Below are 22,800 nucleotides of genomic sequence, written 5' to 3'. Positions count from 1 at the left end.
TTGGTTGCCTCCCATATGTGCCCTGACTGGGGACTGAACCCTCAACCTTTTGGTGTATAGGACAACTCTCCAAACAACTGAGCCACCGGGTCAGGGCCAGCAGACAGGTTTTGAAAGTGGTGAGAGCAGGAACTGATGGGAAAGAGTAACGGTATACAATGTACAGATGTAGGTAAGCGTGTCACTTGGGAAGGAAGCCAGGGTTTTTGTCTTTTCTTGGGCAGAAATTTTAAACTATTTCTGTGAAAGAAAAACAATGTGGGGCTGGCAGAATGTCCTAAGACCAAGAGGGAAAAATGCAGGATGAGCATAGAATGAACAGGAAACTCATGTGAGAAAGATGACATGTGGCACAGACCTAAATGGTTAGAGAAATAGTATCAAAGAGCTACCAAATGCTCTAACAGATTATTAGCTACGTAGAACCTAAAGGTCGAATGCCTTCCAAGGGTCCTGTTTGTGTTAATTACATAATTTGTTATTTCCCTCAGAGTCATGAAGCTGTTGGCTTCTATATTTTAAAACTTCAGCATTTACTGAATGCCAATGCAATCTTTCTGTATTTTCATAATCAAGCACTTGGCATTTTGTCTAGGTACCAAAATGATTTCCACACGATTTACTTTAACATTAAATTGTACTTGAAAAATATTTACTTGGCAATTCAGGCTAGAAATTTTCTCCATACTAATAATATTAACTGCAATTAAATTTTATAAATGACTATTCACTGTAAGATAAAAGTATGTTATGCCACACTGGCTCTCTCTGGGGACGAGACTGGGGTGCCTGGGGCAGGAGAAGTCAGAGGGAGACTTTTCACTCTTTTATGTCTTTTGGATTTTGTACCATAAACAAATACTTCTTATTTAAAAAAGTACAAATCCAATTTTAAAAATAAAATTGCTTTGTGTAGTGAGACTGTTATCCATAAAGTTGATTTAATTCAAACTATAGGCCATAACAAAGAACAGAATAAAAATTGTATGGGATTATTTTGAGAGGTGAAGGAAAAACCCCATACATTCATGGATGACATCCTCATGCAAAACTCATTATTTTGCCTCTAAAAGCATCAGTGTACCTTTCTCACAAACCACATGTGTCAACTCATTCAAATCTTGATTTGACATATGAGTAGCCTATTGCTCCTTTCATCATTTCCCCAGAGAGCCCTGAAAAGTTCAACACATTTTCTCTCAGAATTATGTAAAACTACCAATGAGGACAAAATGCTCTAATACTGAGGTATTTTTAATGTCATATCCTTCTGAAAACAGCAAGTATATTTACATATGAACTTCTGCTTTGGTAAACCAGGCAACAAATTTCCAATACATCCAAATTCGAGATGAAGCTTGACAACACATTTTCAAAGGATTTGAAGTTTCACTGACATCCAAGAAATTTTTAAAATGTTGCTTTACTTTGTGACCATTCAAATGTATTTTCTTTTTAAAAAAGATTTAATTTATTTATTTTTAGGGGGGGAGAGGAAAAAAGAGAAGGAGAGAAACATTAATGTGTAAGAAAAAAATCAATGTGTGGTTGCCTATTGCACGCCCCCAACTGGGGACCTGGTATGCAACCCAAGCATATGCCCTAACTGAACTGGCAACCTTTTGGTCTGCAGGCTGGTGCTCAATCCACTGAGTCACACAAGCCAGGGTGCAAATGCATTTTCTAGAAGAAGAAACACGTAAGGGAAAATTGTGGCTGAAGCCCAGTTCTCTTGGCATGTTGGTGTAGACAAGGTGGTGCTGCTTTGGCTGATCCTCTAATGATGTGCTTTTATTATGTGAAAAGTAGCATCATGATCCACATTCTATTTCATTTTCATTATGACATTTAGAAGTAGTCAGAAGAACTGACAAAAGCATTACCCCTTAAATATTTATTGTAGATAAAATGTATTAGTGTGTTAAAACTAAAGTATACACATTTTGATAACAACAGGATATTTTTATAGTCTCAAAGGACATTCCTAAGCATACTTAAGTATTGCAAAGGGGAAAAGAAAGGTATCTCTATGGAAGAGACCCATGGCAGATAGCACCTCATTAAGTGATCAGAATTAACGTCCCCAATTCTTGGGAAGGACACAGATCACTTCTGTGTTTTTGATGCCAAAGCACTAACCAAGTCTAGTCACCAACCAAGTCTATAGTTTCTCAAGGAACCATAGAAAGGGCATTCCATAACATAAATGTCTGGTTAATGCCATGGAAAAATAAAAAGGAAGGCTGAGGTACTGTTCTAGAATCAAGGAGAAATAGAAATTAAATGCAGTCCTTGTTTCTGGATTGGATTACTGACCAGAGTTATTGTTATTACTATTACATAGTTTCACTATATAATTTATTATTGGGACAATTGTTAAAACTTGAATAATATTTGTAGATTACAAAATAGCACTGTATTAATGTCAAATCTTCTAAATTCCAATAACTGTGCTGTGGTGATGTAAGTGGATATCCTTTGTCATAAGAAATACATACTGAAGTATTTAGAAGTAAAAGAGCAGGATTTCTGCAACCAACTCTCAGATGGTTCATAAAAAATGTGTGCTAGTATGGCCAAATGGTATCTATTGATAAGTCTAGGTGAAGGGTATATGGGAGTTCTTTGTACTATGTTTATGTTTTGGGGGTAAGTTTAAAATAGTTTCAAAATAAAAAATTAATTATTAGGAATACACCCTATGGTAATACTTCAAAGAAAAAATAAAAATTTAAAAAGTATCTTCACTGAAGCTCTAGATCGCACTGAAGTATTTTATTCAAATACTTCACGCAACTCCTTGATAACAATTCCTTTTATTAGTGTATCAGATGTGCAAACAAAGTATAATACTAATTCTATGGTGGTTCCATTCTTTCTTAGCATTTTGACATAAGCAATGTGAGGCTCAGAAGGTTTCTGATGGAGTAAATGTCCTTTGCTCAATGACAGACAAACTCCCAAAGCACCATTCTAAGGGTAGATACACAAAAGCAGCCAAAGACAACTTGCATTTCGTATGTCCCTGACTAGGCTTGACAAATGGTTCCCCACAGCCTTGGGAAGGAACTAGAATCTCTTGGCAAGCACTCGGGGCCTTTGTAACCTGTTTGCTTTTCCCTCCATTGTTTCAGCTGTTGGTCTCCAACCTGCCCTCAGCCCCACTGAGTCATTTGTAGATCCTGGCAAAGGCCATCCCCTTTCTGCACTTCTCTATGTCCACTTCTGCTCTCAACCCTACCATTCATGGAAGGCTCAGCTTGGCACGAAGCTGGTTGGGGGAGGTGATCACTGTTTAACCCCCTCTAAGCCATCTAATCAATTATAGACAAAGTTTAGTAAAAAAAACAATTGGGCACTGCTGTGACAGATGCCTTATCTCTTTTTCTAGCCATTTTGCTCCCCCAACTCCTTTTTAGAAATTGTAGAAATCTCACTAGTTACATTGCAATGCCTATCGGAAGCAATAAATAAAAGCCGTAAATAATAATGTGCTGTAAATACATTATAGGATGCAAATATAAGCTTGAAAAAAAAAGAAAAGTAATTATTTGCCATCTTGATACAAAGCCTATAGGACAACCATGTTGTGTTCAAGAGAAGGGGGAGGGCTGAGCAGGCACACACTGGCCCACACTTTGGTGAAAACAGGGCAGAGCCTATGGCACACACAAATTCTGCATCAGTTTCCCTTGGAGGAGAGGATTCTGAGGATGAAAAATGTCTCAAGACCACCATGCCAGGCAGTGAAAAGTTTGAAGTACTGTTACTGATGGGTACATACACACAGCATACCTATACACTTTTTTGGCACAACTGTAACAAAAATGATTTCCTGAGGAACTTAACAAATATATTTTGCTTTGAAACATGCTTAATCTAATTGCCAAATAACAATAGTTTAGAGAAATGTTTATTCACAAATAAGAGAAAATTAATATTCATATCCTATTACATAAGCAATATTGTCCTCCAAGTGATTAGGAAAGCAGGCCTAAATCCTGCAGATGTAAAATGAACTACATTTTCCTACCAGATAGTAAATGTTCAGAAGTAATCCATGTTATTATTTACAGCATGTATTCTCTTCTCATTTGATCTGAAGGATACATACCTTAAAAGTAAACTGAATTCTGTTCTTCCTATTTTTTCCTTCAGAGGCAATCAAATATCAGAGAGTACTTCTCTCTACTCATGGAATCTTTACTCATTTATTATCTTGGAAATTACTTAATTGTTAATTCAGAAATATATATAGGAAAAAGTACTAGAGATATTTCTTAAAGGTATGCTGTCTTCCTGAATATCAATCTCACCAATACATTCACAAAAGCATTTTTTCTAATCCTATTGTTAATATTTTTGATACAAAAGAAAGCATTTCTCTTAAGCAGAGTTAGATTTTGAAGATAGTTAATAATAAATTAATACTAACATTGATTCTCAGTAAGCCACCTCATTAAAAATGGTTCCATCCTGCACCACCTAAATTATTTCAATAAGGATTTACATACCTGGGAATATTCAAAGTCAGTGATAGGGGCTATACTCTTGATATAATCTGATCGAAATTGGTTTTCTGGGTTGGCCAGTGGAACTGGAGGTATTATAGTACTCATCGCTGAAACAATTGTCTGAAATGGAATAAAGAAAAATATATATGTGGATAAATATACCACTTAGGCTCCATGTGTGGTAATCTAATACATTTCTGTCTACATAGTTTCAGAGAGAATAGTGCTTAACTTTTTTAGTAAAGAAGCATTTAAATAAAAATCCTTACCACAATAGCATCTTTAACATTTTTCCGAATGTCCAGAATTTTTTGCTTCTTTTCCCTGTTAAAAGAGAACATTATTAAATTAAATAATTAAAAGAGAAGTGCTATTAATTTATTGTTAGCACTGATTTGAATGAATTGAGTGGGATTTTAAATTTCCAGCTGTGGCACCTGGCTAAACTGGCTTTCCTAGAGGTCAACATCAGCCCCCAGGACAATAGTTTTTATCTGCAAAGTTTTTATGTGGGAAAGGAAAACAGCCCTCTTTTCTAATTTGTACTCTAAACCAATTTGAATAGCTTTAAACAACCACAAAAGTTACACAAAATGTGGCAAACTTGTCATGAATATTGCATATAAAACCTATACAGCTATACTTATAAATATATTTGGTTTGAATCTATCCATGTAAAATAGATGCAGACAAAAGATACAGAGAAAAGCAAATATTGACATATTGGTTGTGTTCAGAGCAATACCAAAAATACAGATCAATACCTCATGAATGCCTAATAAATCCTATTTTGTTGAACAAGTTACTTTACTTTTTGATCTAGACATTGTCATAAAAAGGATTTACCTATGTATTGGGTTGGCCAAAAAAATCCATATGGTTTTGTTCATAAAGCCCATAAAATAAAAGACACATTTTTTCATTTTCATCAAGAATTTTGTTGACTTGGATATTTTGAGTATGTCAGCTACCTCCGGCATGGTATAACTCTTGATTGTTTTCGAGTCTCAATTTGATCATTATCAACTTCAACTGGGCTACCCAACTGTAGAGCATTGTCCGGTGAGAAATCGCCAGCACAGAAAACTCAAAACCACTTTTGACAACTTCCATCAGTCACAGCACCTTTTCTATACACTGCATACATCTTTTTTGTTGTTGTTTTTCAGTTGTGCTTTTACTTTTCTTGAAATAATAAAGCATAATATGCCAAAATGTTGCCAATATTAAAATGGCTACTCAAAAATTCACCAATTTGATGTTTTTTAAATGCACATGGATATGACAGCTGTCACAATACAATTTAACAAAATTGTTTAGAATGAAGTTAAAGGTAACTAACGAAGCACTACTAGAGGTATTTTATGGAAAAAAACACACCAACTTTTTGGTCAACCCAATATAATATACCAAATTCAATAATACACTCCTATAGTCTTCTCCCTTACAGGTGCATTCATTGATTAAATTGACTGCCTAGAGAAAGCACTTTTGGGGAGGTTGAGAAAGAAGTTACAAAGTTTGCACGCAGTTCAGAAGCAAAATCGAAATTGATCACTTCTTACTCAGGATTAAATCCATTGACGTGCAGGATCCTCATTTGTTTGACGATAGTGCTTTTCCCAGACTCACCAGCCCCTACAAACAAACAAAAAGAATGCTGTGATCTGTGGCCCTTTGCCTCTGCCATCTTTCATGCCAACACACATTGAGCAATTATCCTACCCCAACACACGCATTCTCAATCAAGTACACGGCAGCTCTGGGCTGGAGGAGCTGGCCAGAGTCGCTGGCTGTGCGCTCTGCTCTGGCCAGGAGCCGCTGTGAGCGCCCTCCCTCCTTACCCAGTAGCAGCAGGCGGTGAGTCGCTTTGTAAGCCAGGCGCTCTTTCTGCAACTGCTTCTCGATCTTTTTGTTGGCCTCGCGTCTTTCTTTTTCATCGACGCCCTGGTCTTCTGTTGTCTTGCTATTGCCCAAACAGCCCATGCCTGCCTGCTTGGTTGGACGTCAGGCACAGTTAGGAATTTGCACAAAAAGCAAAAGAGAGTTGTAGATAATGTGTGGATCCTGCGATGGCTTCTTTTCCTTGCTGCTGAAAGAGATGGTCTGGTCTCTCGGTGTTTTCCAATCAGAACGCGTTCTTCTCCCTCCCCTTGCCCACCGCAAATTCGTAACTAAAAAGGATGCAGGGAAGACGCACGAAGTGGAAAGCTTTTTAAAGGTATCGGTTCAGAATTATTTGCTGGATAAATGGCATACAGTGAATGGTGAAAGGGGCAGAGAGCGCCAGGCTCTGCTGGAGCCAGCCGCTTGGCGCTGGGCACTCCTGTTGCCCAGGGTTCCCCCGCAGAGCTCAGCCTGGCTCAGCCCCGCCCCCAGGTGCACAGCGCCCAGCGGGGACCCGGAGGAGGCTGTGTACTCTGCCGGGTGCGGGGCCCTGAAGAGTGGTGGCCGAGAGCGGCGGGAGCAACGGACTGCGTTGCTGAGTTCCCACAGGGTGACTATGGGCACTTACACGCTAGCCTCCGCTCCCCTCTCTGCCTCCTGCGCGAGACCTGCGCTCCTTCCGGGTCTGAATTCCGCTGGGGCTTCCACGCTGCTGAGAAGGGGGAGCCAGCCAGCTGGAGACAGGGGGCAGTGGCCGTACGCTGGTTCCGAGTGGACGGAGTGGCGCTAGCACTAAAAGTGATGGCCCTTGAGAAGCTCACCCACGTGGTGTCCCGAACACTGCCTGACGACTGTCTCATACCCCAACCTCAGGAGAGTGGGTCTGGGCGAAAGCTCCCTGACAATCCTTGGGATGCCTCCCTGCTCTCAGGCAGGGGAGGCCTCACGCAGGATCATACATATTCTATCAGGGAGGAGGCTCTGTAAGAAGCTCACCAGTCACACCGCCTTTGTTCCCTTCATTTTCCAGACTATTCTAGCACACCCACACGGCCGCCTCCCTTAGGCTCTTGTCTTTACCTCCAGCCCCCGTTTTCCTTTGCAGTTCTCTGAACAGATGTGCTTGCTCCTTTTCTCCAGGAAACTCTGGCCTCTAAATTGGCATTACAGCCAGGAACAAATGAGGGCAGGGGACAGGCATGTGTTCTAAGGTATTGTGACTGAGAGGGAGGTAGGTCCCTCCATTGCTACTACAGCCAGCCCAGAGCGGCAGCCAGCCTCTTTGCATTTGGGTTGCTGTACTTGAAGGAAGGAGGGCAAAAGAGATGACTGGGCAGCTGTCCTGGGCCAGCACTGTGCTGTGGATCTCACTTCCTTGTGAGTTATTGTCACAAGTTGATGCTTTCTAGGCTCTGGGGGCCCAGGCACTGCACAAGGATTCTTTTACATGCCTTTCCGAAGCTCTGTCTTCAGGTGCCCCACTTTTCTCTGAATCCACAACATTTCCCTCACTTTCTAGATGGCTTGGCCTTTTCCGGCACAGAGAGCAAACTCCCACCTTGTGGGGGCTCCTGCAATGCTGTCTCTGAGCCCGGGGTCTTGGCAGTCTTCACCCTGTCAATGTGTCCCCTCTCCTCTGATATCCCCCCTTTCTTCAACCTCTTTTCTATTGGCTTGTTTCCTAGAAGTGTAGAAATACATTCAACACTGTCTCATTTAAAACCAACAGCCCTCCTTCAGTGGCAAGTCCCTGGTAAGTTCCACCAGCTTTCCTCCTGTCTACTACAGACAAGAGTTACAAAGAGAATGTGACTCCCACTTGTCCTTCCTTACCGCCTGTTCACATCACAGCCTCTGCCAGCCCACCTCCCCACACTGGGACCATTCTCACCAGGGTCATCAGTGTCTCCCAGTGGCTAAACTTTGGTCTTTGCCTTCTTTGACTTCTCAGTGGAGTTGGCTCTGACTCTCTTTGAGATGCTTTTGTCCTTTGGCTTCGACTAGATGGTCTTTTTGATTTCCTGCCTGCCCTCTGGCTGGTAGATCCTCCACTCCTCCATTGGGTGGAGGTGTCTTCGACCCAGAACAGCTTTTCTCCCCTTATTTAGGCACGCTCCTGGTGAGGATGACTGTATCTTGCATACTCTGACTACAGATCTGGCTACTTTGATATCTGATCTCCAGCCCAGCTGACTCTCCAGTCCACTGCTATCTTCCAGTACACTGCTACCTCTGTACCTCACAGGGATCTCCAACTCTCCCTGCCAAAGCCTGAGCTAATCCCCAATGTCCACTCCAGATCTCCAGTGTACTCCTTTCTGGGAATAAGTGCCCCATTGTCCAACAGGAACATGGAAGTCATTCCTGACCCCTCCTGCTTGCCAACCCAAACAGAATCTTGTTGATCTGTGTCCTGAATATCTGTACTGTCCTTTCCACCCCATCTGCCACTGCCATCATCTTAGACCACTAATCTAACTTGGGTTTCAGCAGTGGCCTTCTGCTCATTTACTCCAGTGCACCCTGCACAAAGTTGCCACAGTGACAATACAAATCTGACCATGTCACTCACCACCACCTACAAGCCCTTGGCCATGGCCCTTCAAGACTGGGTCAGTGTAAACTCTGGGGCTTCAGCTCTCACTTCTTTCCCCTTCCCCATCTGTTCTTCTACTTGTACTTCCTAAACATCTTAGTTCATCACTTGGCTACATGTGCTGGTGCTGCTCCCCTCTCTGGAAAACCTTGACCCCTTCTTCAGTTGGCTAACTCCTAGTTATTCTTCTAACCTCATCACTGCCTCCACAATCAGGATTAGGTGCCCCTTCTCCAGATTCCATTATCTCACTAGCACTCTACATTAGAATTGTTCTGTTTACTGTTCTTTCAAAACTCCACTAGACTGCAGACTCCATGATGGCCAAGTTGAGTCTGTCCTTTGCACCTGCTATACCTGTGCCTAGTTTAGTGCCTGACCAGGGGCAGTTGCCCCTTGAATCTTTGCTGAATAGATTAATAAATTCACAAATGCCAAAAATAATTCTTGCTTGCAACATGGCCTCTCAGTAAAAGAATTTCATGGCCAGAATCATTGAAATTAAGAACAATCTAACAATAGCTAGAGGGGAGACAGGAGGGGACAGTGGGGAGAAGGGTTTTCAGGAACTACTATAAAGGACACATGGACAAAACCAAGGGGGAGGGTGGAAGCAAGGGAGGGAGGTGGTTTGGAGAGAGGTGGGTTTGGAGGGGTGGGGAGAAAATATGAACAACTGTAATTGAACAACAATAAAATAACTTAAATAAAAAAATAATTTCATGGCCAAATTTTAAATTTATAAAATACTTGTGCAGTTTAGTACCACATTGAAAACAAAAGTACTCTTTAAAAAAGTATTAAATCACTCTTTTTGACATAGGCTGAAGCAAACATATAGTGCTATGCTACATTCTGAGATAGGTCAAAGGTTCTAATTTTGTGAAAGGAGACTATTTAGCACTATCTTCAGGCCTCACACCTGTGTTAACACAAATATTCGCACATGGCAATATCATCCTGGCCTGTAGTGTGGCTAATAGAGCAGCCAGAAGGTGAGAGAAGGTATATAAAAATAGCACAGTATAGTGGAATGTTTATAAGGATTTGTCAGTTTTTTTCTGAAATGCCAAGATTTCTGTAAATTGTGAGGAGGGGACAAAACAAATACCATTAAAACTTATAAAGGGAGAATTAAATTAGAACCCAGAAGCCTCATTTTTAAGGCAGCCTGATATTTACCCTAAAAATACAGCAAAATATTTCCACCTGTCAAGATTTAGGAATTAAGGTTAAAGATAACTTTTTATATGTTGAATTTGATGTGGTTAGATGAACGGATCTAATAGAACAGATCTGCACTGTATGACCTATGGTGTGTTCCACAGTACAGTGCTAAACACTCTGAAATATAAAAGCAATGTCCTTACATAGTGATACAATGTTTCTTAAAAGAAATGCAAAGTCAATCTTTACTTAGTCCTACATTTATCAGGTAGGGGCACAACACACCTTTAAAAAAAAAACCTGTCACCTGGCCTTTTCCTTGTCTGATCTGGGAAACTGATCCTAATTCGTGTTTCCAGCCATGGGATCAGAATTTAAAATCCTAGCTGGCTCACCTGGAGAAGGGGGAGCACAGCTGTAGGTGGAGCATAGAACTCTGGGAGGAATTGCTGGCATTGCAAGCATCTGTTGCCAGGCAACGGCAGCAGCGCCCTCACCGTGCAGCGCACACCCACCTGCAGAGATAAAGGGCTGCCCTGCAGCAGCCAGGTGCCCACAGAGGGGTGGAGGCGGCTGGTTCAGCGACAGGCTGGGGCCGAAAAGTAGGTGAGGGAAGGCCCTGGTCACATCAGGGAGAGCTGGAAAGGCACAAAATTTGGGTCAAAAGTTCAAAGATAAAGCAAGGTGATGTCTTCCTCACTCTTCTTGTTGATGTTTAAGACAGACAGGGTGTCTCAGAATTCTAGTGCATTTGAAAGTTTAATTACTTATGCTTCTTTTAAATTCTTTGGTTTTATGAATTTTCTATACTGTAATGATTTTGAAATTTGCTTTTGTTTTGGTCCCTCTGACTGAAGTTGGCAAATGTAAAAAAAAAAAAAATTGCACCTGTCCTCTGGTTAGCTGAAATCAAGTCCATGACGGCAATAAGAAACAAAATTTGTTTCTCTTCACACAAGTTTAACAACTGGTGGAAATATTCAAGGAAACTGCTTCAGTTCATGACAGGCCTAGATACATGAGATGCTGAGCTAGTTTGAAAAATGACTAGAGTGTTATATAGCACAAGATAGTGGATAGTTGAATTTAATTTTAAAAAGTCATTACTTAAAAAATTTAATAGCTGGTCTTTCAGTAGCATTTGATATTTTAGAGGTTAATAAAGGTTAAAACTGCATGTAGACTTTTGGAATAGATATATAACAATTCTTTTAAAGATTTTACTTATTTTTAGAGAGGGGAAGGGAAGGAGAAAGAGAGGGAGACAAACATCCATGTGTGGTTTCCTCCCCTGTACCCCACACCGGGAACCTGGCCTGCAACCCAGGCATGTGCCCTGACTGGGAATTGAACCGGTGAACCTTTGGTTCTGGGCTGGCACTTAATCCACTGAGCCACACCAGTCAGGGCAGTACATACCAATTTTTAAGAGAAGAGAAAAAACAGTTTAGGAAAGATAAGTAGTCACTAATTCAGTGCAATAACAATGCCCCAAGAAACCAAAGGCTGCAGTGAGTTTTGCAAACCAACTTGCTGGTGCCAGCACAATGGTGGCTGACTACTGTTGTGCACACAGCCTTCCTTCCAGTTTGTGCCATTTTAGACAACTTGCTGTTGTTTTATCTCTTTTCTTTTTCAGTATTTGATGGAAATAACCTATGTTATTAACCCACACCGGACCAGAGACAGAGATCATTTTCCATTCTTAACAGTGGAGTTCCCTCCATGACCTAATAACAATATACTTTAAAAGTATTACGGTTAATTTCTTTACATTTTTAAATAAAAAAGAAGGGAAACATTTCCTTTTTGTATATAATATTCTGCAATAAAATATTTTACACTTTATTGAAATAGCTGTCTCCTTTTTCTTTCTTACTCCTACAGTCAAAGTAATATTAAGTAACTTTTGGAAATATCATCCATAAAGGGTAATAATGCAGTCTTGTTCAACTGACAGCTTTAAAAACCAAAATAGCAGCAAATTGTAAGGGAAGGTATGCTAACTGTCTCTGATTCCACCCCATGTCTAAAAACCCAAGACTGAAATATTGGCATACACGATTCAGTGGCACAGGCAGGAGTTTATTACAGCATGCAAACACGAGGTGGGAAGCTACTGAATGATAAAACAAAACAACAAACCCCCCATAAAACAATGCAGAATCTGCAGACAGAATGAAGCTATTGATGTTTGCAGCTCAAAAAAATCTGTGAAAACCACCAAACTGGATCAGGTTATGAGACACAAATGGCCGGGAGGGCAGTCTGTGGACTGTTAATGTATTGTAAGAGAAACCACATGTCCAAATTGCATTTAAATCATTTTACAAACCAGAAATCAAATAATGAGTTCATGGACCAGATGTGGTAGGCATTTAGATACCTGAGCAGAGCAAGGACAATGGGCCAAGTACAGAGGGTCAGTCACCAGGGCAGAAAGCCCTGGGTGCCTAGCAATAGGCAAAACTGGGAAAACAGGGACCTTGCCTCCAGGGCTTCAGGAGTAACCTTTCCTTCCCTATCATGCCACTGATCATGTGGTTTAGACTCCCTGACCTTTCACATCTTGCTCATGTGATTTGGACCCTCCCCAGACCTCTCTTCCCCTGGCGTGTTACTGGTCACACAGGTTATACCCCCTCAGAGGGGGAAAAACAAGGGGTCTGAAACAGTATGCCCCAGGACAATGAGGTTCTGACCCGCATGGAATGTATCTAGGCTTCTGTTCTGTTTCAGAACCAGGCCCAGAAAAGCCACACCAACACTGACCGAAGGACCAGCGGCACTGACAGATGACCCCTGCCCTGGTGCTGACCAATGAGTGGAGATCACAGCCTTGAAAGGACACCCCTGGAAAGCTGATGAATATTCTATTGAGCTTCTCCCCTAGCACCTCCCCTAAAATCTTCACCCTTAAAAGCCTGTGTTTTTTCCCTCCCTCACTCCCTCTTCATCCCGTCAAGCCCCTTACTTTTACCTTTTTCTCTCCTGAGCCCATTTCGTCTACTGCTCATTCCTTCTACCTCTGTGACTTTCTAACTAAACTTTCTCTTGTAGTTTGATTCTTGTCTCTGAATTCTTTCTTAGCCAGAGCTCAAGTACCAAGGTTGCTAAACTGAGGTTCCATATAGCTCTACCAGTCTCACATCAGATGTCACCTGGTGCCAGTCTCCCAGCTACTAATAACAGGAAGAGTGAAAATTAGCATTTGAACAGTGAAGATAGCATCCTTATCTGTTTAATTTTGTTCTTCAACCTCAAATAGCCTAACAAAGTATTGGACTACATTAGAGATTCAAACACATGTTGTTTAAATGTTGTTTTATATACTGATGTGAAGTTTCAAAAATAGTCTAGCTGATTTTAAAGACTTTTTTTTTTACTAATTAACAAACATCAGATAAAGTTAAATGTAAAAACTGTGAACAAATCCACCATACACGAATACAGTTTAAATCTTAAGGGAGTCCTGGCTGGGTGGCTCAGTTGGTTGGACTATAGTCCTGTGCACAAAAAGGCTGTGAGTTCGATTCCAGTCAGGGTACATACCTAGGCTGCAGGTTGATCCTGGGCTGGGGCATGTACAGGAGGCAACCAATTGATGTTTCTCTCTGTTTCCCCCTCCTTTCTCTCTAAAATCAACAAACATATGCTCAATTGAGGATACATTTTTTTAATCTTAAGGAAATTTTATGTTAAAAAACATTTTGGCACTTAGTTTTAGATACCACGAGTTTTCTAGTTCTCAAACAACTACATTCACTACCGTTTTCTTATGAAGTAAATTGGATTTCATGAAGTTCCCTGATTTGAAGCAAAAATAAAGGAAAACAGCATTTTAAATGCTTAGCAAAGTTCTCTTGGTATCACTGAGGTGCCCTTGTGGGACATCAGAGTTACCAGAAATGTGGTGACAGCAATTCTAGTCTTAACACACTAAGTTGATGTTGGACTTCAGAAGTATCTGCCTGTCTTGCAATTATTTTCATATTTTAAGTAAATCATGTACCAATATGCTGAAAGGAAAGATAGGTAGGAGAATCTGATGTTTTCCCTACCTAATGTAGATTCACATTGAACATATTTATTTTTACCCACAGGCTTTTACTGTGAAGCAGATAAGAAAACTCTGAGACCAATTTCTTACATTCTTGAGCAGCTGGGGAAGTTAAGAATAGCACACTCCAATCATTCAAATGACAATGTGTGACACTATATATGAACCAAGGGCTGAAAGGTGTTGTGGAGCCTCTAAAGGGGATGTGAGGGTTCATGGAATTGTGAAAAAGCTTCATCAAAGGAAGAGGGACCGAAGGAATGTCTTAAAGAATGGTGGGGTTGGATCACATCATAGACAGCAGGAACATAGTTTGGGTGGGAAAGACTGCAAGGTAAAAGCAATGGAAGGGAATTGGTATTGCACAGGAGGGAGATGGGCCAATAATGAAAACAGTCTCAGAGGCAGGATGAATCAGGTGAGTTCTTAGAAATAAATATTCTTGGTATGGCAATTGTTCTCAAGCTATTGGGTTGGCAAACAAGTTTGTTTGATATTTTTCCTTAAGGTGGCTCTAATAGGACTTGGTTGTCTTTAACTTCATTTGAAATAATTTGTTAGATTGTATTGTGACAGCTGTTATATCAGCATGCATTTAAAAAAAACATCAAATTAGTGAATTTTTGTGCAGCCTTTTTAATACTGAAGATGGAAGAAAAGCAACATTTTTGGCATATTATGATTTATTATTTCAAGAAAGGTAAAACACAACTGAAAAGGAAAAAAGATGTATGCAGTGTATGGAGAAGGTGCTGTGACTGATAGAACTTGTCAAAAGTGGTTTGCGAAGTTTCGTGCTAGACATTTCTTACTGGATGATCCTCCACAGGTTGGGTAGACCAGTTGAAGTTGATAGTGATCAAATTAAGACATGAAAACAATCAATGTTATAGCATGTAGGAGATAGGTGACATACTAAAAATATCCAAATAAAGAATTGAAAATCATTTGCACCAGCTTAGTTATGTTAATTGGTTTGATGTTTGGGTTCCACATAAGTTAAGTGAAAAAAACACTCCTTCTTGACCGTGTTTCCACATGAGGTTCTCTACTTAATTGTAATGAAAATGTTCCATTTTTAAAACCAATTGTGACAGGCTATGAAAAGTTGATACTTTACAATAATGTGGAATGGAAGAGATTGTAGGGCAAGCTAAATGAACCACTCCTGACCACACCAAAAGCTGGTCTTCACCCAGAGAAGGTGATGTTGTGTATATGGTGAATTGGAAGGGAGTCTTCTATTTATGAGTCTCTTCCAGAAAACCAAATGATTAATTCCAATGAGTACTGCTCTGAAAGCAGCACTTTATTAAAAGTGTCCAGAATTAGTTAATAGAAAATGCATAATCTTGCATTGGGATAATGCAAGATTGCATGTTTCTTTGATGACCAGGCAAAAACTGTTACATCTTGTCTGGAAAGTTATGATTCATCCACCGTATTCACCAGATATTGCACCTTCAGATTTCCATTTATATCTGTCTTTACAAATTTCTCTTAATAGAAAAATTTCAGTTCCCTGGAGGACTGCAAAAGGTACCTGGAATAGTAGTTTGCTCAAAAAGATAGAAAGTTTTGGGGAGATGGAATTAAGAAGTTGCCTGAAAGACAGCAGAAGGTAGTGGAACAAAATGGTGAATACATTGTTCAATAAGGTGATTGGTGAAAATGAGAAATATGTCTTTTATTTTTACTTAAAAACTGAATGAACTTTTTGGTTCTCATATGAAATGCTCAGTTTAGTGGTTAACAGCGTGGGTTGTAGAGCAAGGACTGCATGGGCTCAAGCCCCTCTTCTGCTATGTTTCTCTTAACTTTTCCCTCTGTAAATGGGTGAGGACAATGGCATTCTCACAGTAACGTGGTGAGAACTATTATGAATCCATTCATCTATCACAGCACCTGGTGAGTAGTGAGCTCTCAAAAGATGTAGTAATTATTATTTTCATTTGACATTAATTTAATAAATACATATCCATTTTATCCTTCTACATTATGTGTCCTTGAGGAGCTTCTGATTTTTTCCTATTAGGCAGACACACAAACAATGAACTATAGTATAGGCAACAAAGATTTGTTCAATGTCTACCTACATTTAGTTGAGCAAAGTACTAGCTGTTAGCTGGGAACATAAAGGCAATGATACATGTTAGAACAACAACAAAAAATGCACAAGTGATAGATGAATTGGTAAATCAAATATGGTCTATACATGCAGTAGGATATTATTCTGCTTTAAAAAGGAAGAAAATTCTTTTTTCTATTTCTATTTTTAAAATGTTTTAATAGCTATTTTTTATTGTTGTTCAATTATAGGTGTCCTAATTTTGCCCCCCATTGCTCTTCCCCACCTTGCCCACCTCCTGACTCCCACAGGCAATCCCCACCCTGTTGTCCATGTTCATGGGTCCTTGATACATGTTACTTGACTAGACCCTTCATCTTCTTTTCCTCGTTCTCCCCCTCTCCTAATCCTCTGGTCATTGTCAGTTTGTTCTTTATTTCCATTGTATACATGTAACACAGTTTTTTTGTCCACTCATTCACTGATGGGCACTTAGGCTATTTCTAGCACTTGATTATCATAAATAACACTGCTATGAACATTGGGGCACTTAGGTTCTTTTAAACTGATGATTCAAGATTCTTAGGGTATAATCCCAGCAGTGGGATCTCTGGATCAAAAGGCAGTTTCATTTTTAGATTTTTTGAGGAAATTCCATACTGTTTTTGACAGTGGCTGTATCAGTCTGCATTCCCACCAACAGTGTACTAGGGTTCCCTTTTCACCACAACCTCGCCAGCACTTATTAGTTGTTGATTCATTTATGATGTCCATTCTGACCAGTGAGAAGAGGTATCTCATTGTGGTTTTAATTTGCATCTCTCTGATGGCTAGTGATGTTCATCATTCTTTCATTTGTCTCTGGGCCCTCTGTATATCCTCTTTGGAGAAATGTCAGTTTAGGCCCTTTTCCCATTTTTTTAATTGGATTGTTTGTCTTCCTGGTGTTGAATCTTTATATATTTTGGAGGCCAAACCCTTGTCTGAGGTATGATTTGTAAATATATTTTCCCATACGGTTTGTTCCCCTTTCATTTTGCTGTTGTTCTCTTTAGCTGTGCAGAAGCTTTTTAATTTGATGTAGTCCCATTTGTTTATTTTATCCTTTATATCCCTTGCCCTGGGGGATGTATCAGTGAATGTACTGCTGCGTGGGATATCTGAAAATTTCCTGCCTAGGTTCTCCTCCAAGGCTTTTATGGTGTCACGACTTATACATAAGTTATTTATCCATCTTGAGTTCATTTTTGTATATGGTGTAAGTTGGTGGTTGAGTTTCATTTTTTTACATGTACTTGTTCAGATCTCCCAACACCATTTAGTGAAGAGGCATTTTTATTCCATTTTATGTTCCTGCCCCCTTGTCAAATATTAGCTGACCATTCTGACATGGGTTTATTTCTGGGCTCTCTATTCTGTTCCACTGATGTGTCTCTTCTTATACCAGTACCAGACTGTTTTGATTACTGTGGCCTTGTAATATAGTTTAATATCAGGTACTGTGATCCTTCCTACTTTGTTCTTTTTGCTCAGATTGCTGAGGCTATTCAGTGTCATCTATTTCCATATACATTTTTGAAATATTTGTTCTATATCTGTGAAATATGTCAATGATATTTTGATAGGGATGGTGTTGAATCTATAGATGGCTTTGGGTAGTGTGGGCATTTTAATGATGTTAAATCTTCCAATTCATGAGCATGGTATATGCTTCCATTTACTTGGGTCTTTCTTAATATCTTTCTTCAGTGTTTTGTAGTTTTCTGAGTACAGGTCTTTTACCACCTTGGTTAAGTTTATTCTTAAGTATTTTATTTTTCTTGTTGCTAATGAGAATAGGATTTTTTTCTTAATTTATGTTTCTTATACTTCATTGTCAGTATAATAAAATGTCTTCAATTTCTGAATGTTGGCTTTCTGAATCCCACCATTTTGCCAAATTCATTTATTAGGTTGAGTAGTTTTTTGGTGGAGTCTAGGGGGTTTTCTGTTTACACTATCATGATATCAGCAAACAGTGACAGCTTTACTTCCTCCATTCCAATTTGGATGTCTTTCATTTATTTTTCTTGTCTGCACCATGGCTGCAACATCCAATGCTATGTTGAATACAAGTGGTGAAAGCAGATACCCTCATCTTGTGCCTGATGTTAGAAGAAAAGGTTTTAGATTTGCCCCTTGAGTATGATGTGGGCTGTAGGTTTCTCATATATGATCTTTATTATGTTGTGGGATTCTCCATCTACTCCCACTTTGCTGAGTGTTTTTTTTTTTTATCATAAATGGATGCTGTACTTTATCAAGTGCTTTATCAGCATCTATTGATATGACCATGTGGTTTTTGTCTTTCCATTTGTTTATGTGTTGCATTACATTTATTAATTTGCATATACTGTACCATCCTTGCATCCCTGGGATGAATCCCATTTGATCATGGAGTATGATCATTTTAATGTATTGCTGGATCCTTTTTGCCAGTATTTTGTTGAGGTTTTTAGCATCTATGATCATCAGCCATATTGGCCTGTAGTTTTCTTTCTGTGTTGTATCTTTCTCTGGTTTTGGAATTAGGATAATACTGGCCTCATAAAAAGAGTTTTGGAGTCTTCCCTCTTCTTCTTCTTTCCTCCTCCTCCCCCTCCCCTTCTTTCTTCTTCTTCTTTTGAATAATCTGAGAAGAATCAGGGTTAGCTCTCCCCTAAATGTTTGGTAAAATTCTCCTGTGAAGCCATCCAGCTGAGGGCTTTCGTGTGCCAGGAGTTTTTGATTACTGCTTCAATTTCACCAGCTATTGTAGGTCTGTTCAGGCTTTCTGCTTCTTCTCAACTTAGTTTTGAAGCAGTATATGTTTCTAGAAATTTGTCCATTTCACCCAGCTTTTAAAATTTCTTGATATATAGTTGTTCATATTAATTTCTTACAGTCCTTTGTATTTCTGTGATATTGGTTGTATTTGTCTCCTTTGTTTCTGGTTTTATTTATTTGGGTCATCTCTCTTTTTCTCTCTCTAATGAGTCTGGTTAAAGGCTTATTGATTTTGTTTATCTTTTCAAAGAACCAGCTCTTGGATTTATTGATCCTTTGAATTGTTCTTTTAGTCTCTATGTCATTTAATTCTGCTCTGATCTTAATTATTTCCTTCCTTTACTTGCTCTAGGCTTTTTTTGTTGTTTTTCCTCTAGTTTTTGTAGATGTAGGGTTAGGTTGTTCATTTGAAATGTTTTTGTCTTTTTTAGGTAGGCCTGTATTGCTATGAACTTTCTTTTCAGGACTGCTTTCACAGTGTCCCATAGGTTTTGGGCTGTTTTGTCTACATTTTCATTTGTTTCCAGAAGCTTTTTGATTTCTTTCTTGATCTGTTGTTGACTCATTCATTGTTTAACAACTCAGTCTTTGTGACTTTGAATATCTTTGAGTTTTTTTCTTGAGGTTGGTTTCTAGTTTCAAGCCATTTTGATCTGAGAAGATGCTTGATATGACTTCAGGTTTCTTGAATTTGTTGAGGCTTGTTGTGTGTCCTATAATGTGATCTGTCTTTGAAAATGTTCCATGTGCATTTGAAAAGAATGTGTATTTTGCTTCTTTGGGGTAAAATGTTCTGTACATACCAATTAAGACCATTTGATCTAGAGTGTCATTCAATGCCACAATATCCCTGTCGATTGTTTTTGGAAGATCTATCTATTGTTGACAGTGGGGTGTTAACATCTCTTAGTATAAGTGTTGCCATCTATATTTTTCTTTAAGTCCTCCCAGTTTTTCCTGATATATGTCAGTGTTCCTATGTTGGGTTCATATATGTTTATAATGGTTATATCTTCTTGATGGATTCATCCCTTAAGTATTACAAAGTGTCCTTCTCTGACTCTTTTATGGCCTTTGGTTTTGAAATCTATTTTGTTTGATATAAGTATTGCTACTCTGGCTTTTTTTTTCATGTCCATATTCTTGAAATATTTTTGTCCATTCCTTCACTTTCAGTCTGTGTAGATCTTTTGTTCTCAGGTGGGTCTCTTGTAGACAGTGTATATGTGGGTTGTGTTTTCTTATCCATTCAGCTACCCTGTATCTTTTGATTGGAGCATTTAATCCATTTATACTTAATGGTTATTTTTTTAATAAAGATTTTATTTATTTATTTATTTATTTTTAGAGAGGGAAGGGAGGGAGATAGAGAGAGAAAGAGAGAGAAACATCAATGTGCGGTTGCTGGGGGTTATGGCCTGCAACCCAGGAATGTACCCTGGCTGGGAATCGAACCTGGGACACTTTGGTTCCCAGCCCGCGCTCAATCCACTGAGCTACGCCAGCCAGGGCTTAATGGTTATTTTTGATAAATATTTATTCACTTCCATTTTTCTGTACCTGTTTTCCTCTCTCTCTCTTTCTTCTCCTCTTCATAGCAGTACATTTAGCATCTCTTGTCGGGCTTGGTGGAGATGTACTCTTTTAGCCTTCTTTTTTCTGGGAAGCTCTTTATTTCACCATTTATTTTATTTATTTTATTTTATTTTATTTTATTTTATTTTATTTTATTTTATTTTATTTTTACTTCTGTTCATTTTTTACTGCTGTTCAAGTGAAGTTGTCTCCATTTCCCCCTACCATTCTCCCCACCCTAGCCATCCCCACATCTCAGCTTCGATCCTACCCTCTTTTGGCTTTGACCATGTGTCCTTTATACAAGTTCCTTGACAATGCTTCCTCCTAAGCCCCCCAATATCCCTTCCCACTTCCCCTCCGGTTAATGTCAGCTTGTTCTTAATTTCAATGTCTCTGGTAATATTTTGCTTGTTTGTTTAGTTGATTAGGTTCCACTTATAGGTGAGATCAGATGGTATTTGTCTTTTATTGCCTGGCTTATCTCACTTAGCATAATGCTCTCCACATCCATCCTAGCTGTCACAAAGGGTAGGAGCTCCTTTTTTCTTTCTGCTGTATAGTATTCCATCATATAAATATACCACAGTTTTTTTTATCCAATCATTTGTTAATGGGCACTTAGGTTGCTTCCAGCACTTGGCTATTGTAAATTGTGCTGCTATGAACATTGGGGTGCATAGGTTCTCTTGAATTGGTGTTTCAGGATACTTAGGATATAGTCCCAGCAATGGAATTGCTGGGTCAAAAGGCAGTTCCATTATTAGCTTCCTGAGGAAATTTCATACTGTTTTCCGCAGTGGCTACACCAGTCTGCATTCCCACCAACAGTGCACTGGGGTTCCCTTTTCTCCACAACCTGGCCAGCAGTTGTTCATTGATTTGGTTATGATGGGTTTTACAAGTGAAGGCTATTAAAAGTGAAATAAGGAAAGTATACAGGGACCAACAGTGACAAGAAGGAAACTGGGACTCAAATCAATGGTTTGGACCAGAAGGAAGAAATAAACATTCAACCAGAACAGAATGAAGAAACAAGAGTTCAAAAAAAAAAAAGAGGAGAAGCTTAGGAACCTCTGGGACAACTTTAAATGCTATAACACCAGAATCATAGGGGTATCAGAAGGAGAAAAGGAAGAGCAAGAATTGAAAACTTATTTGAAAAACATAATGAAGGATAACTTCCCTAGTCTGGCCAAAGAAATCAACTTCCAGGAAGTCCAGGAAGCTCGGAGAGTCCCAAAGAAGTTGGACCCAAGGAAGCACACACCAAGGCACATCACAATTAAGTTACCCAAGGTTAAAGATAATTGGAGAATCTTAAAAGCAGCAAGAGAAAAGGAGACAGTTACCTACAAAGGGGTTTCCATAACACCATCAGCTGATTTCTCAGAAGAAACTCTATAGGCAGGATGGGGATAGAAAGAAGTATTCAAAGTCATGAAAGGCAAGAACCTATATCTAAGATTACTCTATCCAGAAAAGATATCATTTAGAATGGAAGGGCAGATAAAGTGCTTCCCAGATAAGGTTAAGTTAAAGGAGTTCATCATCACCCAAGCCCTTAACATATGAAATATTAAAGGGACTTATCTAAGAAAAAGAAGATCAAACTATAAACAGTAAAATGACAACAAATTCACAACTATCAACGACTGATCTTAACAAAAAACAAAATAAAAATGAACTAAACAAACAACTAGAATAGGAACAGAAGCACAGAAAATGGAAATCACATGGAAGGTTATCAGTGGAGAAGGGGGAGATGGGGGAAAAGGTACAGGGAATAAGTAGCATAAATGGTAGGTAGAAATAGACAGGGAAGAGATTAAGAGAAGTAAGGAAATGTAGAAGCCAAAGATCTTATATATACCACCCATGGACATGAACTAAGTCAGGGGAATGCAGGTGGGAGGGGATGTGCAGGGGAGGAGGGAAATAAATGGGAAAACTGTAATAGTATAATCAATAAAATAATATTTTAAAAAAGAAATGAAGAAAAAAGTATCATTTCCTTTCTTAGGGAAATGTATGCTAACCTTTGCAAGCCACCTTGCATCTTAATTTAAGACACCAAAAGGTGTTTATTTCCAGCACGTCATTGATCATCACCACAACTACAAGATGT

At 39.3% G+C, this 22,800-nt stretch overlaps 1 protein-coding gene across 2 annotated transcripts in view; it reads right to left on the bottom strand.

Moving 5' to 3' along the window:
• The window catches only part of GNAL (G protein subunit alpha L), a 168,467-nt gene that overhangs the window by 112,457 nt on the left and 33,210 nt on the right, over positions 1-22,800 (bottom strand). The window contains exons 1-4 of one of the 2 annotated variants that reach the window (XM_036009326.1): positions 6,359-7,377; positions 6,080-6,152; positions 4,784-4,838; positions 4,515-4,634 (exon numbers count right to left, since the gene is read on the bottom strand). In XM_036009326.1, coding sequence (XP_035865219.1) covers positions 4,515-4,634; positions 4,784-4,838; positions 6,080-6,152; positions 6,359-6,500 — 390 coding nt within the window. In that variant the 5' untranslated portion in view covers positions 6,501-7,377. Of the gene's footprint in view, positions 1-4,514; positions 4,635-4,783; positions 4,839-6,079; positions 6,153-6,358; positions 7,378-22,800 lie in introns of those variants that run through there. The other variant, XM_028524747.2, reaches the window with a different exon arrangement.

The sequence above is a fragment of the Phyllostomus discolor genome, chromosome 9 (assembly GCF_004126475.2).
Source record: "Phyllostomus discolor isolate MPI-MPIP mPhyDis1 chromosome 9, mPhyDis1.pri.v3, whole genome shotgun sequence".
Lineage (NCBI taxonomy): Eukaryota > Metazoa > Chordata > Mammalia > Chiroptera > Phyllostomidae > Phyllostomus > Phyllostomus discolor.
This window is presented reverse-complemented; position numbering and strand designations above follow the sequence as displayed.